This window comes from Micrasema longulum, unplaced genomic scaffold (genome assembly GCF_059751315.1).
Source record: "Micrasema longulum isolate JH-2025_06_02 unplaced genomic scaffold, ASM5975131v1 h1tg000508l, whole genome shotgun sequence".
Taxonomy (NCBI): Eukaryota; Metazoa; Arthropoda; class Insecta; order Trichoptera; family Brachycentridae; genus Micrasema; species Micrasema longulum.
In genome coordinates, this window is record NW_028277705.1 from 906,873 (window position 1) to 928,536 (window position 21,664).

Sequence of the window (21,664 nt, forward strand, 5' to 3'; positions counted from 1 at the left end):
CGCATTGACACTACCAAGTTTAATAATTTTATTTTTCTATTCAGTGATCCTTGGAACATTTCTGTATTTTGCGGTAATAACCGTTTAAAATTTATTAATGCACGAATGTAAAATATAAATAATCTTTTTTTATTATTTGGTGCTAGACACTTGTAACCGGTGACCCATGATATTTTAGACTTGGATCCGCTGCGTTCTGAGACAATGATGGCTTACTAATGATTTGATAGTCAGTTACACACTCGATGTATTAATGATTAGTTATATTCTAATTAATGTTACATTTTGTCGATGAAGATGTCTGTCACGGTTTTAGATCATGAAATGATCTCGACATTTAACTCTTGACTTGACTTGACACGTAAATATTAAAGATTGACAGGTATTTCAACAGAGATGAAGAACCTGTTTGAGCAAGAAATTTGAGTGGTAGACATTTACTGTAGCGTCTATGACCTGTCATTGTGCTGATTTAAGTTATTTTTAAATTCTACGTACTACTTACTAATGAATAATGAACGTACAACGTCCAGTACAAGTTGGGTCCAATAATGTTAGTACGTACTTGTAAACAAGAAATAATGATATATTGGTAATTGGTTGTTACATTGATATTAATGATCCTCTCATTTGTCTTAGTTTATTTTAAATATATTGTGCCATGAATAAGTTTTTTATGATCTGTCTTCAGTATCAGTATCATGACTCGGCGTGCTAGAACCGGCTGCATGCTTCGGCTCAATAGTGCTGTTTATATTATATAATACTGTAATGGTGGTAAAAGTATTCTCATCGCTTCTCAATACCATTGAGTTCACATTATGCTACTTAAAGACTTTAAACTACTTTATTACGTGACGTACTCACAATTCACGCTCTTATATATGCTACGTAATATGTGAATAATATTTTTTGTATACGTAATTCATTAATTTATATCTGCAAGTAACGCATTTATAATATAACTTACGAATTCGTTACTTATAGTATTTAATTGCCCAGAAATTGTACAATTAGTACGGTTTCATGCACCACAAAGACATACACGGCAATAAATGTTGTTTCCGGAAGAAAACTGTTACTTTAATGTTATAAATTGGTTGGCAATTATTGGTAATAAATTTGAGAATATTAGAATTATTTAAAAGTAAGAATAAATTAAATAATTTCGACCAAAAACCCGTACAGCGTAAGGAATTGTTGGACCATAAGAAGGAATTAGAAACTAGAAAAGCTAATGGCGATCAAAACCCTACCATAAAGTATAATTACTCTTCCCCAAAGATTGTCAATACCCTTCCAAAAAACTATACAAAAAACTACAATAAATCCATATTATCAAAAAGTTCGAGGCATAAAAACTAAATTGGATTTGCTAGCGACCACAATTCCTAGATTAAATTATGATATAGTGATTCTTACAGAAACATGAAGTCGTCAGAACTTAGTTTCCATAATTATAATATTTATCGCCTTGATCGTAATAATTAACACAAGTAAGAAGTCTAGAGGAGGAGGTTTATTAATTTGTATAACTGTTGATATTTTTAGTACAAGTGATTCGCAAATCAAAAGATGTCTCGTAACGATTTTTTTTAACCTTAAAATGTCCTTAATTATATTTAGAAAGTTTAAATATATTCAATTAAACACTTTTTAAAAATACCTTTATAGTAAAATATTCTTTACCCCAACGACGTTTGTTATCACAGTCGATATTCGATCGATTTTTTACACGTTTTTTTGTACTTGTATAAAAATCTAGTTTGAAAATTGAGATAAAGTTGCCAGACTTGTTGCTGACGATGATTCGGAAGATGATTAGAGCACTTTTGGTCATCGAATATAATATTGCGAGAGTTCACATACTCTTTAGAAATAGTATCTAGTTGTCAGTGATCTGATAAGTATCGAGAAAAGCTGCACTGTGGCGTGGGTAGTGTGAGACAGCCTGTTGCCTGTTGGTTTATTATCGTTTGATGTGACGATAAATGACATTTATTCAATAAGATAAGTGCATACGCAGAATCGAAGAATGTTGCCGATTCTCGCGTGCGAAATAATATCATACTACCCACTCGGTGACGTCACTATCACGTCCCTCTTTCTACTTTCTGTGGGAGATCTTCGCCTAATTGCGTTCGCGGTATTCGAAAACAATTGCTCGCTTTTACGTCATTATTCGCGGGACATTTATTAATCTCACACCTGCGGCAATTCAGGAAATATACACTGGCCTTAATAAAACGAATATATTATTATCTATCTCGTGTTGTATATTCGTGTTTTCCTGTACATTATAATAATGGATGCGTTAAGTGTGACATAATATTTATAAGAATGCCGTTCTCTTGCCGAGTCGAGTGTCACGCAGGACCCAGGAGGCGATGTCTTAAAATACATTTACCATTTGTGTAGGCGGTATTGAGAAACAAAACATAAAAATCAATGAGGTTGGTAATGAGATAAATAAAATTAAGAATAATGAATGGGACAGCGTCACGTTTATAAACATCGCTTCAAGCTCGCAATGCTACTAATAGTGCGTACATAATGTGATTATAGTGTCTTTGCCTTATAAAAACATTATGCCTATTTAATCAACGAACACGAAATGACTCTTACACAAATTAAGAAATATTAGAATCTAATCTCCTTTAAATGTTATGCACCGAATGAGGAAGTTCATTGCTTAAATTATTTCTTACGCGCGGTAAAAATTAGAGCATTAATTGTACGGCGAAGTTTCTCGAAAATAAATGAAAAAAATATAAAAATGGTTATAGTAAAAATGAACTACTTTGAATGACATCACGAGTTCTTGCGAATCAACCAATGCTAGAGTGTTGTGATAGATTTCCGGTTTATAGGAAGCCAATTCACCAATCAGCAGAACTCACCGAAGAGAGCTGGTGACTTCACACGTGAAGTAATTTCAAAATTACAAGACTTTAAAAAATCACAGCTCTGATAAAACGGTACACAAAAATATACATAAAACATTTTGGCTCAATTTGATAGTCTATTAACAAATGTTTTTTTTTAAACCACTGAACTTACTCATTGGGCCCAACTTTCGTAGATTAAAAAAAGCTGTTAAATTTGTGTTATGGATATAGATTAGAGTTGGCAGATAAAGTAATGTTGATTAAGATGTTCTGCAGATCTAATTCTCGCTACAATACATTGTATCACACCAAACAATTATCTATACAGTAAAATAATTTGGTTGCTACTGTCCATTAAACTGTGTTTGATATTTGTGTCGTGATTTTCGTGCTCCAATTTTTATTTATTACCGTCATAAAACATAATAAAGTGAGTCCCATCGTCCTGAAGCATAAACAATAATTGTGATCTTCGCGCTCTAACTATATAACGCAGAACCCGTTCGTACCGGAGGCGGGGGGGCTACGCACTAGGCACTAGTCACAGTCACAGACGCAGATCTTGCGCAGAATGCACCGACCAGCCACCAGCTACCAGCCGCCAGTTACCAACCTGTACATTGTATAACAGCGCATGTTCCCGACAATCGGAAGAAATCGAAACTGAATTGTGATTACAGCCTCGTGACATAATGTCTGTTCAGGCACTCGCCGAGTACAGAGTGTCGACAATGCGACTAACCTAGCATCAGTACTTATGCCAGCATTGCTTTTAGGCACTAACTGGTGCCAGACAGGAACCTGCGGCATTTAAAAAAAAAATCTTTAGTTGAACAGCCAACAGCTGTATTTATCTTATATATAAAACAAAACAAATTACAAATAATCTTTCTCGGAATAGTACGCGTTTTTGATCATTTTTGTTTGCGTAAGCTTAAGTTTTCGCCGGTTGAAGATACACAATATGTATTATAGATAATATATTTAATACCAGCAGACCCGACAGACGTTGTCCTGCCCGAACGTTGGCAAAATACTTTTCATTGATACGTAGGTAGCTAGGTACTTGATTGTGATTGATTTCCAAAACTAAAAATTGTTTATATTCAAATATTGAATTCAAGTAGGTACCTAGGTACTTGTTTATGGTTGATTTCCGAAACATAAAATAAATATTTTTTCAAATATGGCATTCATTCTTTTTGCAAACGTCAAACTTCGGTCGTCTCACAAACAAAGGGATGTACTTATGTAGGAATACGATTTTTAAAAATGAATTGAATTTAATATTATTTTAGTGTTACCAAAAATCCAATAAAAAGACATAAATGGGTAGAAATTATAAGGAATTTAAGGAAAGAATCTGATTGAGATCCACAAAAAACAAATGCTGTTTGTAAACATTTAAAAACAAACTTTTTTATATACATAAAACAACATCTTTCCATTTTTTCGCAATTGCATTCTCCTCGAATGCAAATCTGGTAGATCGATGAATAAAACATTTATGCTCCCAACTTCTTTTTTACGTATTCGATTGAAGATTTTAATATCTACTAACACGCACAGCGCAAAGATCTATATTTTTCTGAAAACCGCACGTAAATCGGTTAAGCCGTTTAGGAGGAGTACGGTGACATCACACGTACAGAGGAATTATATATATAAAGATGTATCGAAGTACTTTTTTTTTAAATTGAGTTTTTTAACCTTTGAAATACGTTTTAAAATATGTTATAATCAGCCTGTATTGAATTTGTGCGTAATACCTGTGTATCATAATCCACGGCTGCACTAAAACAAAAATTACGCATTTTTCCACAATACGTGGTATGCAATTTAAAATTGTGTAAAAATGTTTTTATCGCGTCTTTGCAGTGAAAACTATTAGAAAGACTTCGACATTTTAAATGCTTCTCGTGTGTCCGTATATCGATATCATTTAGTGTTTAAAATATTGAGTGAGTGAGTAAAGCTGAAATAAAAACTCAAACCGAATCACGAACATCCCTAAAATAATAGTTGGGGGGCATGGATCGAATGACAACATTAGAAGAAAGAACCTACGAGTATTTACTGAAAATAATTACAAAGCGTTTTTTTTTAGATATTTTTTTACACAGAGTATTTCTATGCAAGTTACGGGTTCGATGAACATTTAATACTCATTAAAAAACCCACATGGATTAATTCATTAGTTTAATGATATCGTGGCGTGCTGTGTGCGGTTCAGAGTAAATGTTTACCGAATAAACTTACATTATAATTCCAAAATAATCAACGAACCTTTTACAAAAGTAACACGTCACCCATATTTAGTAAAGACAAAGACCCACCACCCTTGTTTAGTCGAATATAGAACCTTTATTGTCTCCCTTACGGGGTAAACAAGTGTTCTATTATATTCCCGTCCCCTTCCACGAATTGGGATCCTAGCGCAATGTTTTATATTTTCGTTCATACTTTTGAAGGGTAAAATACACATTTGATTTAATAGCATAATTATACATTTTTACAATTTAAAAAAATTTCACTTGTTATCTTTTTACTAAAACTAAAATCCCACCAAGCCACTTTTTGTAGCTTGTTGGTGAAGATTATATTTATACTGACTTAATAATATTATTTACATTTATAAAAACAATGAATTACATATAAAAATTAACAGCCGGAAAGATCAGAATAAACATGTTTATACAAATAATAATATATAAATTTATTTTTTAAATACAAGAAAATACATGAAAAAATAAAATATTTATACCTAAGCTACTTTGTAGAACGTTTCTGAGTATTTAGCACAGGAGTCACAGAATATTCGTTCGTATCTATGTATCTACTATTGAAAACGAGAGCGAAACACGATTTTGATATAATTAAACATTTTATTTTTTATTTTATTTATTTATTTTTGCACCACAACAGGCCAGGAGACTCAATTAAAGTGGTGAATTACATCACAGAACACCCAGGCTTGAGAAAAATCACATTTTAATGTTTGTGTTCTCACCGGGAATCGAACCCAGAACCTTTCGTGTGTGAGTCAAGCGTCTTGACCACTACACCACGGAGGCCGCCAATTACATTTAAGAGGTGTTAAATTATTCCCGCAACTAATGTTTGATTGTTAAAGCTTGTTCGCTTCGTCAGCAGAGCCGTGGAAACCGAACGCAAAATTGTCTTATTTTATAAAATTGATTGTATTTGTTTTTTTGTAGATAACTTTGTAGATTATTGAAAGCAATTAAAAAGAATAATTGCTATTGATCATTTTGATGCAATGTATGAATCAAAGTTATTGGTTTAGTTTTACTGATTCTTAATTGTTGACTTCGTTGAGCGCCTTCGTCGAGCCATCTATAAAATAATTGCCTGGTAGATAACACACGATGCATTTTCGAGATTAAAATTTAAAGCAGATAAAAATTAAATTTTAGGAAATGCAAGTGAAATGTTATTAATGTTTAAAAAATCTTCTCTAGCTACATAAAACAACTATAGATTCCACGCTAGTGGAAACATTGTAGTAGGTATACCGTATGCCTTATTAAAATCGGCGTGGAACCGAAACGTTTATAATTATATACAGCTATTGTGCTTAACTGATAATTTTTCTTATTTTAGATTTTTTTTTAATCATTTGTAAGAAACTGCATTTGAGAGATGACGTATTTCAATATTGATCGTAAAATACAATGTCGCAGGTCGCGTCGCTACAAATTTACCACCTAAGTTAGAATTCAAGCCTATACATTGTACACAGGCTGTTCTTTAAACCCTGTCACATCCGAAACCACGATGATCAGTATGAGCAAAAAGACATATTGGCACATTAAAATAAATTTTTAGAACAAATAAATTTTTAAAAAATAAGACAAAAGAAAACAAATTGTTGCTTAATTCTGCAGGGGAACAACGAGGCGGGGGGAGGGGGAAGTCTGATATACCGCCAACGCGCCCCCCTCGCTTCTCCCCTGCAGAAGTAAGCAACCATTTGTGTTTTAAATTTTTTTTTTTTTTTAATTTTCTTCGCTCCAGATATTTTTTTCAATATTCTAATATGTCTTCTTACCCATACTGATCATCGTAGTTTCGGATGTGACAGGGTTTAAAGAACCCATATATAATGATACTCAATAATATCTAGAAACAATGTGTAACGTGAATCACATACGTTTGTTTAGACTTTGTGGAAAGATTCTTTGGATCAATTTTAAATGATTACGAAGCCGAACTTCGTCGACCCGAAAGAACGAAGATCAGAGTTGTGGTGGGACCTTAGATCGGCCCTCATATTGCAGCCCAGCCTTTGTGTGTTCAGCATACACATGAAATACATTTATTTGAACTCTGTTTTCTCTTTCGATCGCGCGTCAAATTTATATCGGTACAATCGGTACTGCGGCGCGGCGGTTGATGGAGGATGCTCGTAAATATTGCCAATAAATCCGCCACTTACAAGTTCGTACAGCTTTTGTGCCGCGAAGTTTTAATACGAGTATTACCATTACACTACCTACTTGATTTTTGCTTTGCGAATGGCACTGCGTGGGAGGAACACTTATCACATTATTTCTCCGTATCCGAGTCAGGGAGAATCTAATTATTGGTTATACATACTTTGTTTTTAAAAATTCTCGGAAAATACGAGAAATACACACATTTACTGTAACATTTTCGAACATGCTTTTCAAAATCGTACGATGTTCGTTAGCTTTTAGGTTGGAAGTGAGTAGGTATCGACTACATACTGAGTTTTTTTTTTTAATACGAATGCGATGACGCCATGTTAGCGTAGTATCTGCCCAGGATTATCAGTTTTGATCAGTTTTCCTCAGGGCCACCTTCGCTAAAACTACATCCTTTAAACCCGAATATGGGTTTTAAACTTAGTCATTGCTAAATAAAATTGCGTCAATTTTTACAGTATATATATTTTTTTCAATCAAAATAAATTTAAACGGCATGTTGTTATTATTTAGATTATACGTACCTATTGATACACGAATAATGATGAAGTTCAGTGGTTTTTGAAAAATATTTTTTAATCGACTATCAAACTAAGGCAAATAAAAAAAAATAAAAAAATATTAAAATATTATTTTAAAATCACTCCACGCGTGGCGTCACAAGTTCTCTTCGCTAAGTTCTACTGATTGGTGAATTGGCTTCCCGTAAATCCGAAATCTATCACAACACTTTATCATTGGTTGATTCGTAAGAACTAGTGACGTCGTTTAAAGCAGTTCGTTTTTATTATTTTTTCATACATTCTCAAGTATCTTCGCCGTACAATTTAATGCTCTAATTTTTACCGCGCCTAAGAAAACATTTTTTATATCCATTTTCCCGTATCACCGAAGTTCCTCATTGCAGTGTAATTCGTTTATTATATGAAAATGAAGGTAAAATGAGAGGTACATTTTGCGATTCATTTCATTCAATCAGCCCGCATGAAACAAAAAATAAATGTATTTAAATTAGTGAATTGCGCCTGAAACTCAATGCATGCACCAAACATGTTAACCACTTTGCCAGGAGATAAGATATTTTACACATAATATTTATCATGTAAATTGTTTTGTAACATGAAGTCAAGTACCTACAGAACATATTCATGTACATCTAATGGGCATAGATGCTTTTAGATAAACCAACAGCTGCTTATTGCCAATTCAGTATGGTGGCAATTAAGATTAATTTGGTTTGAAAACAATTTATCAATAAAAAGGTCAAAATATTGTCTATTCAATTTAAACTTAGGTATTTCAATTGCGAAATGTTTAGTTTACATATTAAAATAGAAAACAAATTCCGCCTGATTATATTTTCGATTGGCAAGAAAGGGGTCTTAACTTAGAATATGCACAAAATAAAAAATGTCACAAAGTCGATTTGTTGATGCATCGTGTAGTACATTTATTATAGTTCTAGGTCAGTGATGAGTAACCTTTTTAACTCGGCGCGGCGTGTCGAAATTCTGAAAAAACCTGGATTGATTTAGGTGCCCTAGTAAATAAAATAGAAACGAAATAAGCCCAGCAAGCGAAAAAACGCGCATCACTCGTTCTTGGGCGAAGATCGTCCGTAAACGATGCGCGTGTCACCCAAAATGTCTTAACGTGTCACAGGTTACCCATCACTGCTCTAGGTGACGGAATAGGGATAGTGAATTTTTAATAAAAATGTCGATTGCCTTAAAACCTATTAGTAAATACGTAAAATTAAAAAAAAAAATGTTGTTTGACCTGTATTCTTATTTGGAAAATCCATAATAAAACTATTTATATTTTTGACATAGAACCTTTTTCCTGCCCATAAATGATATTATCTACAATCGTAACATTTATATTTATAAAAGCGGAAAGCGTCTGGATTTTATAACAATGTTTTGTTTTTGAAATTATTTTTGTATATACCTATATATTGTTTATTAGTTAAGGTATAACTAGATGTTCAAATTTTATTTGTATAACTATCTAAAGAAATACACCACGCAAAAACACATTTTAAAATGAATATTTCAAGTCAATCTTATCTGGAATCAAACCCGAGACCTCATGCATGGTAGACAAAGTGCTAATATCTGGACTCTTGACCACGAGGCGATTTATTTATAGTAAGACATCGTTAATTTAGAATAATTCCACACAAATTTCTACCAAAAATAATTTAGGTTAATTCAACAATATTTTGAGTCTATCCAAATTTTTGTAGACAAGAACTGAGTTCAACCCCCCTTAGGAGTTATCAATATGAATATATTACAAAAGAGATGAAGAACATTTTATAGAATGGAATATGGAAGTCTGGGCATTTACAGGGCTTATGACCTGTCATTGGCTGGTTTAAGTGTTAAGTATAATGTGACCACATACCAGCCAATGACAGGCCTTGTAAATACTCAAACTTCTATAAAATGTTTTTCATCTCTGTTTTAATATATTAGTAAATTTAAATATTTTAATTAATATTTTGTTATCCATTTCGGGTGGTGTCTTGATATTATTTTAATAAACGGAATAATAATTCATGACAGTGTCTTTGAATATTTGGTAATAAGTTATAAGGCCATCTGCTGGTTCCTGTATTACAATGGGAAGTTAACATTTATCTTAAATTTTATCTACAAAGTAGAAAATAGAATATGCATACAGTTTTTTTTTCTAAACATGTTCAGTTACAGATTACCGACGAAGGTACTTTAAATTTTCTTCTACTACCATCACGCCATTTCTCCGTAGGGGTAGGCAGAGAGAATGGACCGCCACACACGTCTATCCTGGCATACATTTGTAGCTTCTTCCACATTCATACATCTTATTATACTTGCCCTTCGGTTCTGTCTGCTTTTGACATAACCAGACTTAAGATTTTGGTTTATCCGATCATGCCATGTCTTCCTTGGTCGTCCTCGTCTCACGTTGCCGTTCATTTTCACTATAAATACTTGTTTATCCATTCTTTCGCCGTCCATTCGTTATACATGACCAAACCATCTCAGAGACTCTTTCTTAATTTTATCAATTATACTTGACTCAGATTTATACTTTTGCCCGATTTCATCATTCGTAACCCTGTCATACATTGATTTCCCACACATTCGTCTTAGAGATCGCATTTCAGCCGCGTTCATTCGGCTTTCATCCTTCCTCTGCCAGTTCCATGTTTCACTTCCATACATAAGTTTTGGGACTAAAACTCCGTTGTTCACTGCCAGTTTAGCTTCGATTGAAATATTTCTTTAAATTTTCATACAAATATATACATTTTCGTAAAAAAAAACTATTTTATTTTGAACACAGTTGAAGATAACTCTGTTAACGAGAGTTATCTTCAATTGTGTATAAAGTAAAATGGGTTTTTTTAAACGAAAATGTAAATATTTGTGTAAAAATTTGAAGAATCTTCACCAGTAACATGTAATTAAACATGTTTAAAAAAAAAACATAAATATTATATATATATATATATATATTAACACATCTTTGTACATAAAATTGGATTTTACTGTATAGACAATTGAAGATAACTAAATTAACTTCCCATTGTAATCGGGGACCTGTTTCTTGAAAATAAATAGTTATTGAAAAGAATTCACAATATTTTGAGCATGTCCAAATGTTTGTAGACAAGCCTGAATTTTACTCCCGGGGTGTTTTTAAGATTTAAATTTATTGCAACAGAGAGGGAATTTTTATGCAAGTCTAGGCATTTACATTTACATTGGCTGGTTTAAGTGGCCACTTCACAGACTGTGTAATATTCCCAATATGATACTTAATGGATCCTGGCTTGGAGGGGGTTGATTTAGCAATATGAGAACACTCGCTCTTCACTCAGTAGCCAGGTTTTTTCAAAGACCTGGGCTTGGAGGACGAGAACTAATTTACGGGGAACTGTCACAATAGATCTACTCAAGTCGCAGTAACTTTAGAAGCGGATGAAATCAGCTTGTCCAAGAATAAAAGTATAAAAATAAAGAATATTTTCAGGCGTTGCCCAACATAATAAATAATAAATCTACACTTGAATATCGGTCTAATAGTTGCATTTTATAATAAATATTACTAATTATATTACGAATATAGCCGACCATACAGCGTCCTTTACATTAATAATATGAGATACTAGACCAAAATATTGTTCTATATTTCTCTAGAACTCTCAGTCAGATGAATCTCACCCGCATCAATGAAGATTTCAGCTTTTTATCTTCACAAAAATCGATAGATGGAAAATTTAAAAAAAAATTAAGGTTAAAAAAAAATTACGACTTGTAGTGAGCACTTTTAAATGTCTATAATTTACATCATTGTTCACTTCATTTTTTTAATAATGTGATTTGTATTGTTACAGGATCTGGAAGTCGTAGTGGAAGAAACCCGACCGGCAGGATGGTGGACTACTACCGGACACTCGGCATCACTAGAGCCGCCTCTGATGCAGAAATAAAAAAAGCGTAAGCTAAAGATTTGTTTTTTTTCTTTTTGTAGAAATTAATTAATTATTTGTACTGCTTATTTACAGTTTCAAAACTCCTAATTTAGTATTATTTCAACACATAGTAAGGAGTAAAGCAGATATATATATTGAGAAAGTGAATAGTAATGTAGGATGAGGATGGTCAAGAAAGACTTTGCATGAACACATGAACCAAAATCTTATGGTCTGGTCATGTCAAAAGCAGAAACAATCTAAGGCCTATGTGACCAAGATGTTGGAATATAGAAGAAGTGAGGAATGCGTGTCAGGATAGACGCTTGTGGCGTTCTATCCTCTTCCCTACGGTCAAATAAGGTGATGGTAGTAGTAGTAGCACAAGAAGTAAACATTCAAACCATGTTTTACTTACTATTCACTATAAACTTATAAAACCTTTTTTTCAGATTTTGAACACATTCAATTATATGCTCCATTAATTCACCATCATCATAATTAAACTCTTATCTGCACACTTTGGTGCATAGGGCATTACATTGATACAACAAATTTTGCGAATCTATAATTTATTAGATGAAAAGTTTATCAATATGCTGAGGCCTCAGGTGCCAGTATAGGAACAGTGAAATATTGTTAGTAAAATAATTTACGTTGACTTTGCCAGGAATCGAACCCGGGACATCAAGCATGGTATTAAGAATCGTTAACTGAGCACGAAATTTATAACTTTCATAGTAATAGTTAATTACTACATACCGCTAAATATATTTGTGTCTTAACTAAATTATCTAGTTCTTATATTCTCTTTTTAACTTTATATTTCTTTCTATGTTAATAAAATATTCAAACACAATTAAATTTTGAACCTAATAAATTAATAAATCGTTTAAAAAGATATCATTACATTTTTTTTCTACGTATCTTAATTTATTATAAAAATGCATTTTTCAGATATCGTAAACTAGCACTAAAGTGGCATCCAGACAAAAATCCAGATAATGCAGACGAAGCTAACAAAATGTTCAAAGAAATATCAGAGGCTTATGAAGTACTCTCGGATGGTAATTATTTTATATTATTTTTATATCTGATACATAAAATTACATTGTAAACTATCCTTTGATATCAAGTGGCGTACTATAATATTTTAAGAAGTTGTTGCTTAGTCAAATATAATTATACAGTATTATAATATACATAATGTTTTGGAATAAGCGGTTGAAAGGTTTCAACATTAAGTATTGCATTTTTACAAATAGGTATTATAATGTACTCATTGATGCCTTCAATCAGATTAATGTTACGGGTTACGGGTTATCATGTCTAATTGTTCGCAATTCCAACTCATCAAACTCATTTTATTACTTGTTTACAAAACAATTGAAAAAAAAAAAACATATTGCCAGTCTAACCCAGTACATAGTGAATTTGATTACAAATACGGACAAACAACAAATATGTAAATATGGATACATTTTTAAAAAAATTATATGATTTTTTTTCTTTTCAAACATTCTCACGCATCTTGAGAATAAATAGATTATTTTTTGTTAGAAAATTGACTGTAAGATAGTTAATGAAAAAAAAATTAATGCAATAAATGAAAGTATCGGTAGAGAATTGTCAAATTTGTAAGCATTGGGTATTGTCGCGCACGCCGTGTGTGTGCCCCCATTTTCGGATTGTAGAGAGCAAGCGGAAAATCTATGACGCCCGAGGAACCCAGGGACACAGGTACTCGCAGAATAAAGGCGGAGTCAACGGACATCGCCACTTTTCCTTCCGGGGATTCTTTGGAGAGACGCCATTCCACCGCTTCTTCGGTACACACTGATGTTGATGTAACACACGGCGGTAGCGCAGATATGTGGCACTACAATGTTTCAATCTTTACTGGCTCAGATAAATTCAAAAGTTATTCAATAAATTCACCTTTAATTTGTATATTTTTAAGAAAGTAAAGTGATACATTTTTAAATTAAAAAACCAGAAAGATTGAATATTTCAGTGCTAGATTTCTCAATATAATTCGAATGGTTTTCTTGGTCCCTTTTTAAATAAACTTCCCCACAACTAACACGGTATTTTTCGGTTTGGATTTCACTAATTATTTAAGACAAAACTTAATTAAGATATAACCCGATCAATGCAGCCTACGCTTATTATTGTTTGTTGTACTCTACAGTATGATTTGTGCAGGAAACTTGTTTTTTACTTTTTCGTTTGTACATATTATTATATATAGTATGATCAACATGAACACGCAAACAAATGGAATAGTTTACTACAAAAATGCTTTATATTAACACTAGTTATGATTATGAATGTAATTATAATATATTTTCATTGCAATGTGCTTTTTGAATAACCTAATATCTGGAGAATTAATTGTAAGAATTCTCAATAATTTTACACGCAAATATAAACATAACTATTTTTAAATTATATACTTCAGCGATTAAGTGCTGTAGTGAGAAATTCTGATTCTTGTAAATGCTTAGAGCTTTTACTATGCTGTAAAAAGATTTTAATTTGTTAAAAACAAACCACTGTACTCCTGTCTTCAAACTTTTGTACTATCATTACTACTCGTAAGTTCAAAGATTAACTATACCTATTAATGTCATGGAATACCTGTATTTGTTTAATGGTTATTTGCCACTAGTCAGTTTTCTTTACATTTTAAAATCGCCTGTTTATGTTGATAATTTCTGATAAAACCTCATTTTGTCCTATTCTCGGAAGTTACAAGTATTTTTTTCTGTTACATGAGTTATAATTTTATATTATTATCTGAACTAACAAAATTAGTAATTTGTGAAATTTTGGGAAGCAAATCAGATAAATAAAAACAGGTTTAAAAAGCTTGCTGATGGAAGAATATTTAAAATTACTTAGGGATGGTTTGTAATAGATTCAATTATTAGTATTTGTAAGTAGGATCTTATAAAAATTGTGTTTTTTTTACAAATGTCATTGTTTGTCATAGTTTCATTGTGTATAATTAATGAAATGATAATATTTTGTTATTATTTGTACCAATTGCTTGTAGTAAATAATTAATTTACCATCTATTAAAAGGGTTCACATATAAACTTTTCTAAGGACTTCAAATTTGTCATCCTGCATTAAGATTGTTTGTTGTGTGTTCTTTTCCTTGATTTTTTTAAAGCACGTTGTGAATAATTTCATCATAAATAAGAGCTCTCCATGATAACACTGATCGTCATGTTGATTAAGATGGAAATGCTACTTATAGACATGCTACTGTAATGAAAAAGATAAAATAAAATTTTCAAAATTACATGGAAGTATTTGAAATAAAGAGAGGTGATATATATATTCTCATAAATAAAAGTATTTTTTGTTATTCCAAATTCCAATAACCAGATTTAACCCTATTTTAATAATATTTGTTTGTAAATAAAAGTTTTTTGTTTTCTTTTTACATTTACTCGTATTTTCAAGTTTTTTTTTTTTAGAAAATCGCTTTATATTTATTATAATCAAACTTTTATTATAATCATTAGATTTGTGTTGATTTAAGACTTCCTGTGCATTAAAAAAATTAACAAAATGAAATGTTTTTTTTCTCCTTTAGAAAGGAAACGTCGCATATACGACCAATTTGGAAAAGAAGGCCTCGGTGGAGGAAGGACTAGACAGACCAGGGTAGAAGATGACTACGACTTCCATTATGGTTTCCCATTCACCTTCCGCGATCCTGATGATGTCTTCAGAGAGTTTTTCGGAGATTCACCGTTTTCTGACCTCTTTGCAAGTAAGATAATTTTATTTTGGTTACAATAATTGTTTTTTTTAAAGTAATGTATCTTAAGTTATTCGTGTCCGTAAATTTGTTCGACAACAGTTGTTCGCAAGACATTTCTTCCCGGACATTTCTTCACGGAGACAATTCAACGCCGAGCGAGTTGTTCGCCACAGGACTTCCGTTAAACATTTAATCGCCAATACACTTGTTCCCTAAACATTTAATCGACAGTTTATTTTTAACCAAAAATGAAGGATTCAAGTTTTGTTTAAATATTTCGTACAAAACACGAATGTGTACTTGAATAAGTAAAAAGGTTCAAATCACAAATGGGTGAGTAAGGGTAAGTAAATAACTTTGACTGAGAAAATAAAACGACTTATACACCATAACGCAGACTACTCTAAGGGGTAGGCTGAGAGGATAAAAACCCATACTTCAACATTTTACAGACATGGTTTATTTAAAAAAAATATATACATATTTATTTCCACTCCGCCGCGCAGCACCGGTTTCTTGGCAAATATTTTTTTAAAAATATTTGCTTATGATTTACTCAATTTTATTTTGAGGGCCATTTTCAATGATTTGTAAATAACTCACTATTAGAAAATAGGAATTAAGTTGAGTTGTTACCCCTATTTTATATCTATTTTGTTACTAAGCATAATACTCGTTTCTTAAAAAAGGTAGACAAAGTGGATGGAACGCCATACTTTTTTTTTTAGGGAAACATTTTTTCAACAAGTTGGTGACTATAAACTTACTTCACACGCAAACTTTTGTAAATAAATTAATTGTGAAGTGTTTTGTAATAAGTATTAATAAATTAAATTAAATGGATTGAATTTACAGGTATGAATGGGCATTCCCGCAATCACTCCAACCGAGGCGGGGGCTACCAGGCTGCGACGCTCATGAACCCATTTGGGTTCAGGCTGGGTGGATTCGGGGCGCTGGACGACATCCTGGCAGCCGGGGCGACGCACCACGACCCGCACGCCTTTGCCTTTTCCAGCCTCAGCGCGGCACACGGCCCACATGGCCGCGCCGTCAAGCGCACCTCCACCTCCACGCGCTTCATCAGCGGGAAGAAGATCACCACCAAAAGGTTAGAAATTTCTTAAAAATCAGGGGCAAATCATCCATAAAAGGGTGTGTGTGAACGATAGAAATTGCTGAAGAAAAGACAGGAAGCAAAAATGACAAATAGTTTTGAAGAAAACATTAAAACATTCTGGAAAGCAGTAAAAAAACTCCAGAAATAAATAGTAATGAAAGTGGATGTACGACAGCAGTAATAGAAAAAGAAAAATGGTGACGAATGATAGTGGAATTAAAACGAGATTGATGGAATACTTTGAGGTCTACGAAACGCACACAGGAAATATAGAAAAATATTAATCCAGATGATGATATGAGAGAGATAAGTATGGAAGAACAAAAAGTGCTGCTAAATATATGAAGAATGGGAAAGCGAAAGGTTTTGACAATGTTGTTACAGAGTTTATAAAAGCGGGTAGTGAAATAATTTTTGTATGGTTGCACAAGCTTTTTAATCTTTATTTTTTAGGTGGAATTATAGAGCCTTTTAAACGCTGTTGGCAAAATGTACAGTAGAATACTGCTCGAAAGAGTGAGAAAAGTGACTAAAGATACAGTGCGGGATATACAAAGGGACTTTATGAATGAAAGTGGATGTATGGATCAAATATTTGCTTTTTAAAATATGACAGAAAAATTTCTGGCTGTTCACCAATAGCTTTTCTGCGCATTTGTGGATCTGCTAAAAGCATTTTATCAAATGTTGACGGTGAAAAATTGTGGAAAGTTTCATCGGAATATGGAGTGAACGGCAGCCTGATACGGACATTTACGTCACTGTATAAGGACAGCACAACATGTGCGAGGGTAAATGGGTCGTCAGGTTTGGATTAGGAAATGATGATGATATTGTGTTATTCCCAAGCTCGTTGTGTTGACATTTTTATGAAGTAATTCATTATTTATGCATTTATTGACATCTTGCAGCTACATTATATAAATATAAAATGCATTTTACAGTTACAAAGCCAATTTAAAGAATACTGTGTAATACTAATAATGTTTTTTTTTAAATTTATTTCTGTGTGAACGTGTTAAGTATCCAAATATTTGTGGCCAGTTATTAAATAATATTTATGTAAATCAATCTGAAAAAAGTTCTCAATGTAAACTACTAGTTTACATGACTGTGCATTTATTTTATTTACTTAGCTAATAATTGCCTTCTTACCTCAAAATACCTACATTTTTTTTTTAATGTGTTAATTCACTTTTGAAAATTCAAACCTGTGTTTTTGTTTGTTTTGGTCTCGTATACAACTTTTTTTTTTCCAGAGTATCGGAAAATGGTCGTGAGACAGTCATGATGTATGAAAATGATGTCCTTACCTCGAAGACTGTGAATGGAGTCCCACAATCAATCACTTACAGCTAAACAACTGGATACTGTCACACCAGATTTGTTTCTCTCAAGAGTTCCGCGCACTCAATCTTCATTTAATCTTTATTTTATTAATTTTTCGCTGTTTTTATTTATTACATTTTAATCCTAACCGGTTCCTTTTAATTTAGTTATAAAAACTGCCAAGTAGATTTTTTTTAAAAATGTAAACTTAGAACACTTTTCGAGTGAAAATGCATTTTTTCGTTTTGTTTTATTATTTATTTAGATCATTTTAGTGCGAGTGTAAATTGTTCATTTCCAATGATTGGAACATTATTGTGTCTATTGGTGTGTACTCTGTATGTCGAATCTTGAAGAGACACGATCGACATTGATTTATTTAAGTATTTTAAATAATGATTTTCAGCCACGGCATCAATTTATTTTTATCAATCTAGTGAAAATATTTTTTTTTCTATCCGCCAAACAGGCGAAAATTGTACAAGTTGAGAATGAGAGTTATATAAAATGTCATCCGTTTTATGCTGTATGCCGAAAATTTGATTCCAGGTAGTAAATAAACTTACGGGTATAAAAACATAACACTCTTCACACCCACGGTTTGTAAAATCGTGCTATATTCGCAAATACCAAGACTAAAGGAAACATAATTGTCTTTGTTATTTATCTTGCAAAACTTTGAATGTTTACCAATTTTTTAAATATCAAAAGTTGCGTACCTACTTTGTATTTTTGACAAATTATGCAACTGGATATTGTTGAGGAAGAAAAGTAATATGTAGTATAGATGTAATAGTCACACTGGACTGTAAAATAATAAATACAAAATTGTATGGAATAATTGGACTTGTCAGATACATATATCCAGCTGCTGAAAATATGAATGGAGATGAATGATTGCACCTAGCCACTTGCCAGTAATGTATCCATGCAGTGGAAAGTGTTTTAATGTAAAATAAATAAATATTTTAGTTTTTTATACAAATTACAGTGAGTTTAGAATACCCGGTGTGATCGATTCTCACTAATAGTTAATATTTTTAATTACGCTTTACATTTACTGATGCCTAATTTTTGTGAAATGTGTTAGTTGTATTTTGTCATTTATTTAATATCCATAAACCCATAGCGGTTAAAGAACTGGCTAGAGACAGATCATTAAATTTGCCATTTGTACATTTCGCATGTCACCTATTGAAAACATGTTTCTACATCAAATCCAGTATTTAGTGTATCTTAAATTCAAAACTCTGATTATTTAAGAGAATAGAATATCAGTACCTATTCACGTACAGATATGTTTTTTTCAAGTAATTCCCAAACAAAAATTGAAATGTTACCAAAATTGTAAAATGCAAAATATGAATCAATGCTTGCTTCCTCGTGGAAATAAATTTTCATATATTATTATGTAACCTGTTAACAGAAATTGTATCGAAATCGAATTGTTACCAGATCTACCTAGTGCAAGGTAATTAATATTAAGTCATGTAGGTATACCAAGAAGACTCCCAAAATATCTACACACGACAGATAAAAGTATGGTCATTTATTATCATTCCTCAATCCATTATATTGGAGAGTTCAACATGGTGTTTCTCAAGTTGCTTTAAACATAAGGAATTTTATATTATTATACTATTTATTCTAAATATGTATCCCCGAAGCTTAACACCATTAGAAAACTTTCCCTTTGTTTCTAAGGAAGATCCATTTCATTTTTGTTTGTAAAATTTAAAATCGATGTCTCATATATACCTAGTTAATAAAATTATAGTGTTTTTTCTAATAAAATGTAATGTTATGTTGACATACATAATTACATGAACCTTCCATCACAATTATTAACAAGTCATTTGACATTTTCTCTAGATCTCGCATTTGTTCGATTGCAATAAATGTATATTAATGAGAAAGTTATGTAGAATTTGATAGTAGAATATTCATACTACGGAAGGATCAGGTCAATTACTGTAATGGAGACAAGACGGGGGGGGGACTCTTATAGTGTGTGTGGGCGGCCGCGCAGTGCCCGTCGCACCACCACCCCACCCTCCGAGGTGAAGGTTGAGGAATATTCTTAATGACTGTAAATATGATGAGTTATTTTGTGACAAGAGAAAGTTTCAAGACACTCTCATAAAGGATCGATTTTACAATTAATCTTTATGTTGAATAAAAATTATTATTTCCAAGCAAATGTCTTTTATTTAAACTGTCCCATCAATTATCATTTCATTTTAAAAATAGCAAAAGGTAGTATGTTTTGTTTGATTTTCAGCAAATTAGAAAGAGAGGATATGGAAGGAAGTTAAGAAAAGTACACCATAACACCCAGACCAATGAGGAAGTTCAGTGGTTTTTTTATTTGTTAATCAAACAAAGCCAAAAAAAATTCTAAATATTTTTAAGCATCGTATTATCAGCGCTATGTTTTTTTAAAAAGTTTTGTGATTTTGAAGTTTCTCCGCCGGCGACATCTCAAGTTCTCTACGGTGAGTAGTCCCAATTGGTGGGTTGGCTTCCCGATAACCGGAAATGTATCAAAACACTCCCTGTCATTGGTTGATTTCAGAGAACTAGTGACGTTAAAAGTAGTTAATTTTTATTATTTTTTCATACATTTTTGTGAAACTTCATTGTACAATTAAATGCTCTAATTTTTACCGCATTTAAGAAAACAGTTTTTATATCCATTTTCCTGTTGCTAAATTTTCCTCATTGAGAAAAAAATCTTGGATATTTTTCTTGCAACTGGTGGGAATCGAACCTGCGACGCCAGTTTCGCAGTTGGCTGTCCAACCAACTGAGCCGCGGCGCCTGTTAGCATCATGTATAATTTTGATTCTTGAATTTGTTTTGAAGAGTTGGTGGATTTGAATGCTTTGCATTTTGATCAGAATTAATGATTCAAATGCTTTGTTCATTCTCAGTAGCTCAATCACAAATAACTATTGACGTGCTTAAAAACATGTTAATCATTTGAGGGATCACAATGAACAATAACGAACATGCTTAATAACCCGCAGTCATAAGTCAACGCGTGTGTAATCTCTAAGTCAACGCTCGTGTCGGTTTGTTTTTTGTTTTCCTTGTAAATAAATACAGTTCACTGGCGAAAAATCGGCATTTACCATAAAAAATAATACAACATATGTATTGCATTTGCAAAATAGTGAGGAGTATCTAATACAAAAAAGTGAAAATTAAATTACAATTTACTATGGTGACTGCTTTTCTTGACATTTGGCTAGCCACTGCTGCAATAAATAGCATGATAAATAAAAAATAAAAAAAGCAGTTTTGGAATATTGTCCATGTAAATACACCGATGAAATTCAAATATGTGATTGCGCAGCAGTATTATACGTTGTGAAATGTAAATATTTTGATATTTAATATTAGGTGTTCATAGATTTTCCATTGTGATTGTGAATACGATAAACAACCATGGTGAGAAATTGTTATCACGTCGATAGTTATTTGTGATTGAGCTAAGCTAATGGGTTATTTTAACAAAATATTATGTAGGTACATTATGCATAATTTTTAAATTCAGTATTGATCAAACTGGTTTCCATGGTAAAACAAAATGCACAGTGCAAATTGAAA

The 21,664-nt window shown here is 32.3% G+C and overlaps 1 protein-coding gene across 6 annotated transcripts in view; it reads left to right on the forward strand.

Annotated features, from left to right (window-relative positions):
* mrj (DnaJ heat shock protein family (Hsp40) member B6 mrj) overlaps positions 1-20,247 on the forward strand; it is a 125,812-nt gene extending 105,565 nt beyond the window's left edge. For 3 of the 6 annotated variants that reach the window (XM_088227516.1, XM_088227518.1, XM_088227517.1), the window contains 6 exons: positions 11,748-11,850; positions 12,783-12,892; positions 13,520-13,654; positions 15,433-15,612; positions 16,459-16,714; positions 17,983-20,247. In XM_088227516.1, coding sequence (XP_088083642.1) covers positions 11,786-11,850; positions 12,783-12,892; positions 13,520-13,654; positions 15,433-15,612; positions 16,459-16,714; positions 17,983-18,082 — 846 coding nt within the window. In that variant the 5' untranslated portion in view covers positions 11,748-11,785 and the 3' untranslated portion in view covers positions 18,083-20,247. The remainder of the gene's footprint in view (positions 1-11,747; positions 11,851-12,782; positions 12,893-13,519; positions 13,655-15,432; positions 15,613-16,458; positions 16,715-17,982) is intronic. The other 3 variants (XM_088227519.1, XM_088227522.1, XM_088227521.1) reach the window with 1 other exon arrangement.
* Positions 20,248-21,664: the final 1,417 nt, after the last annotated feature.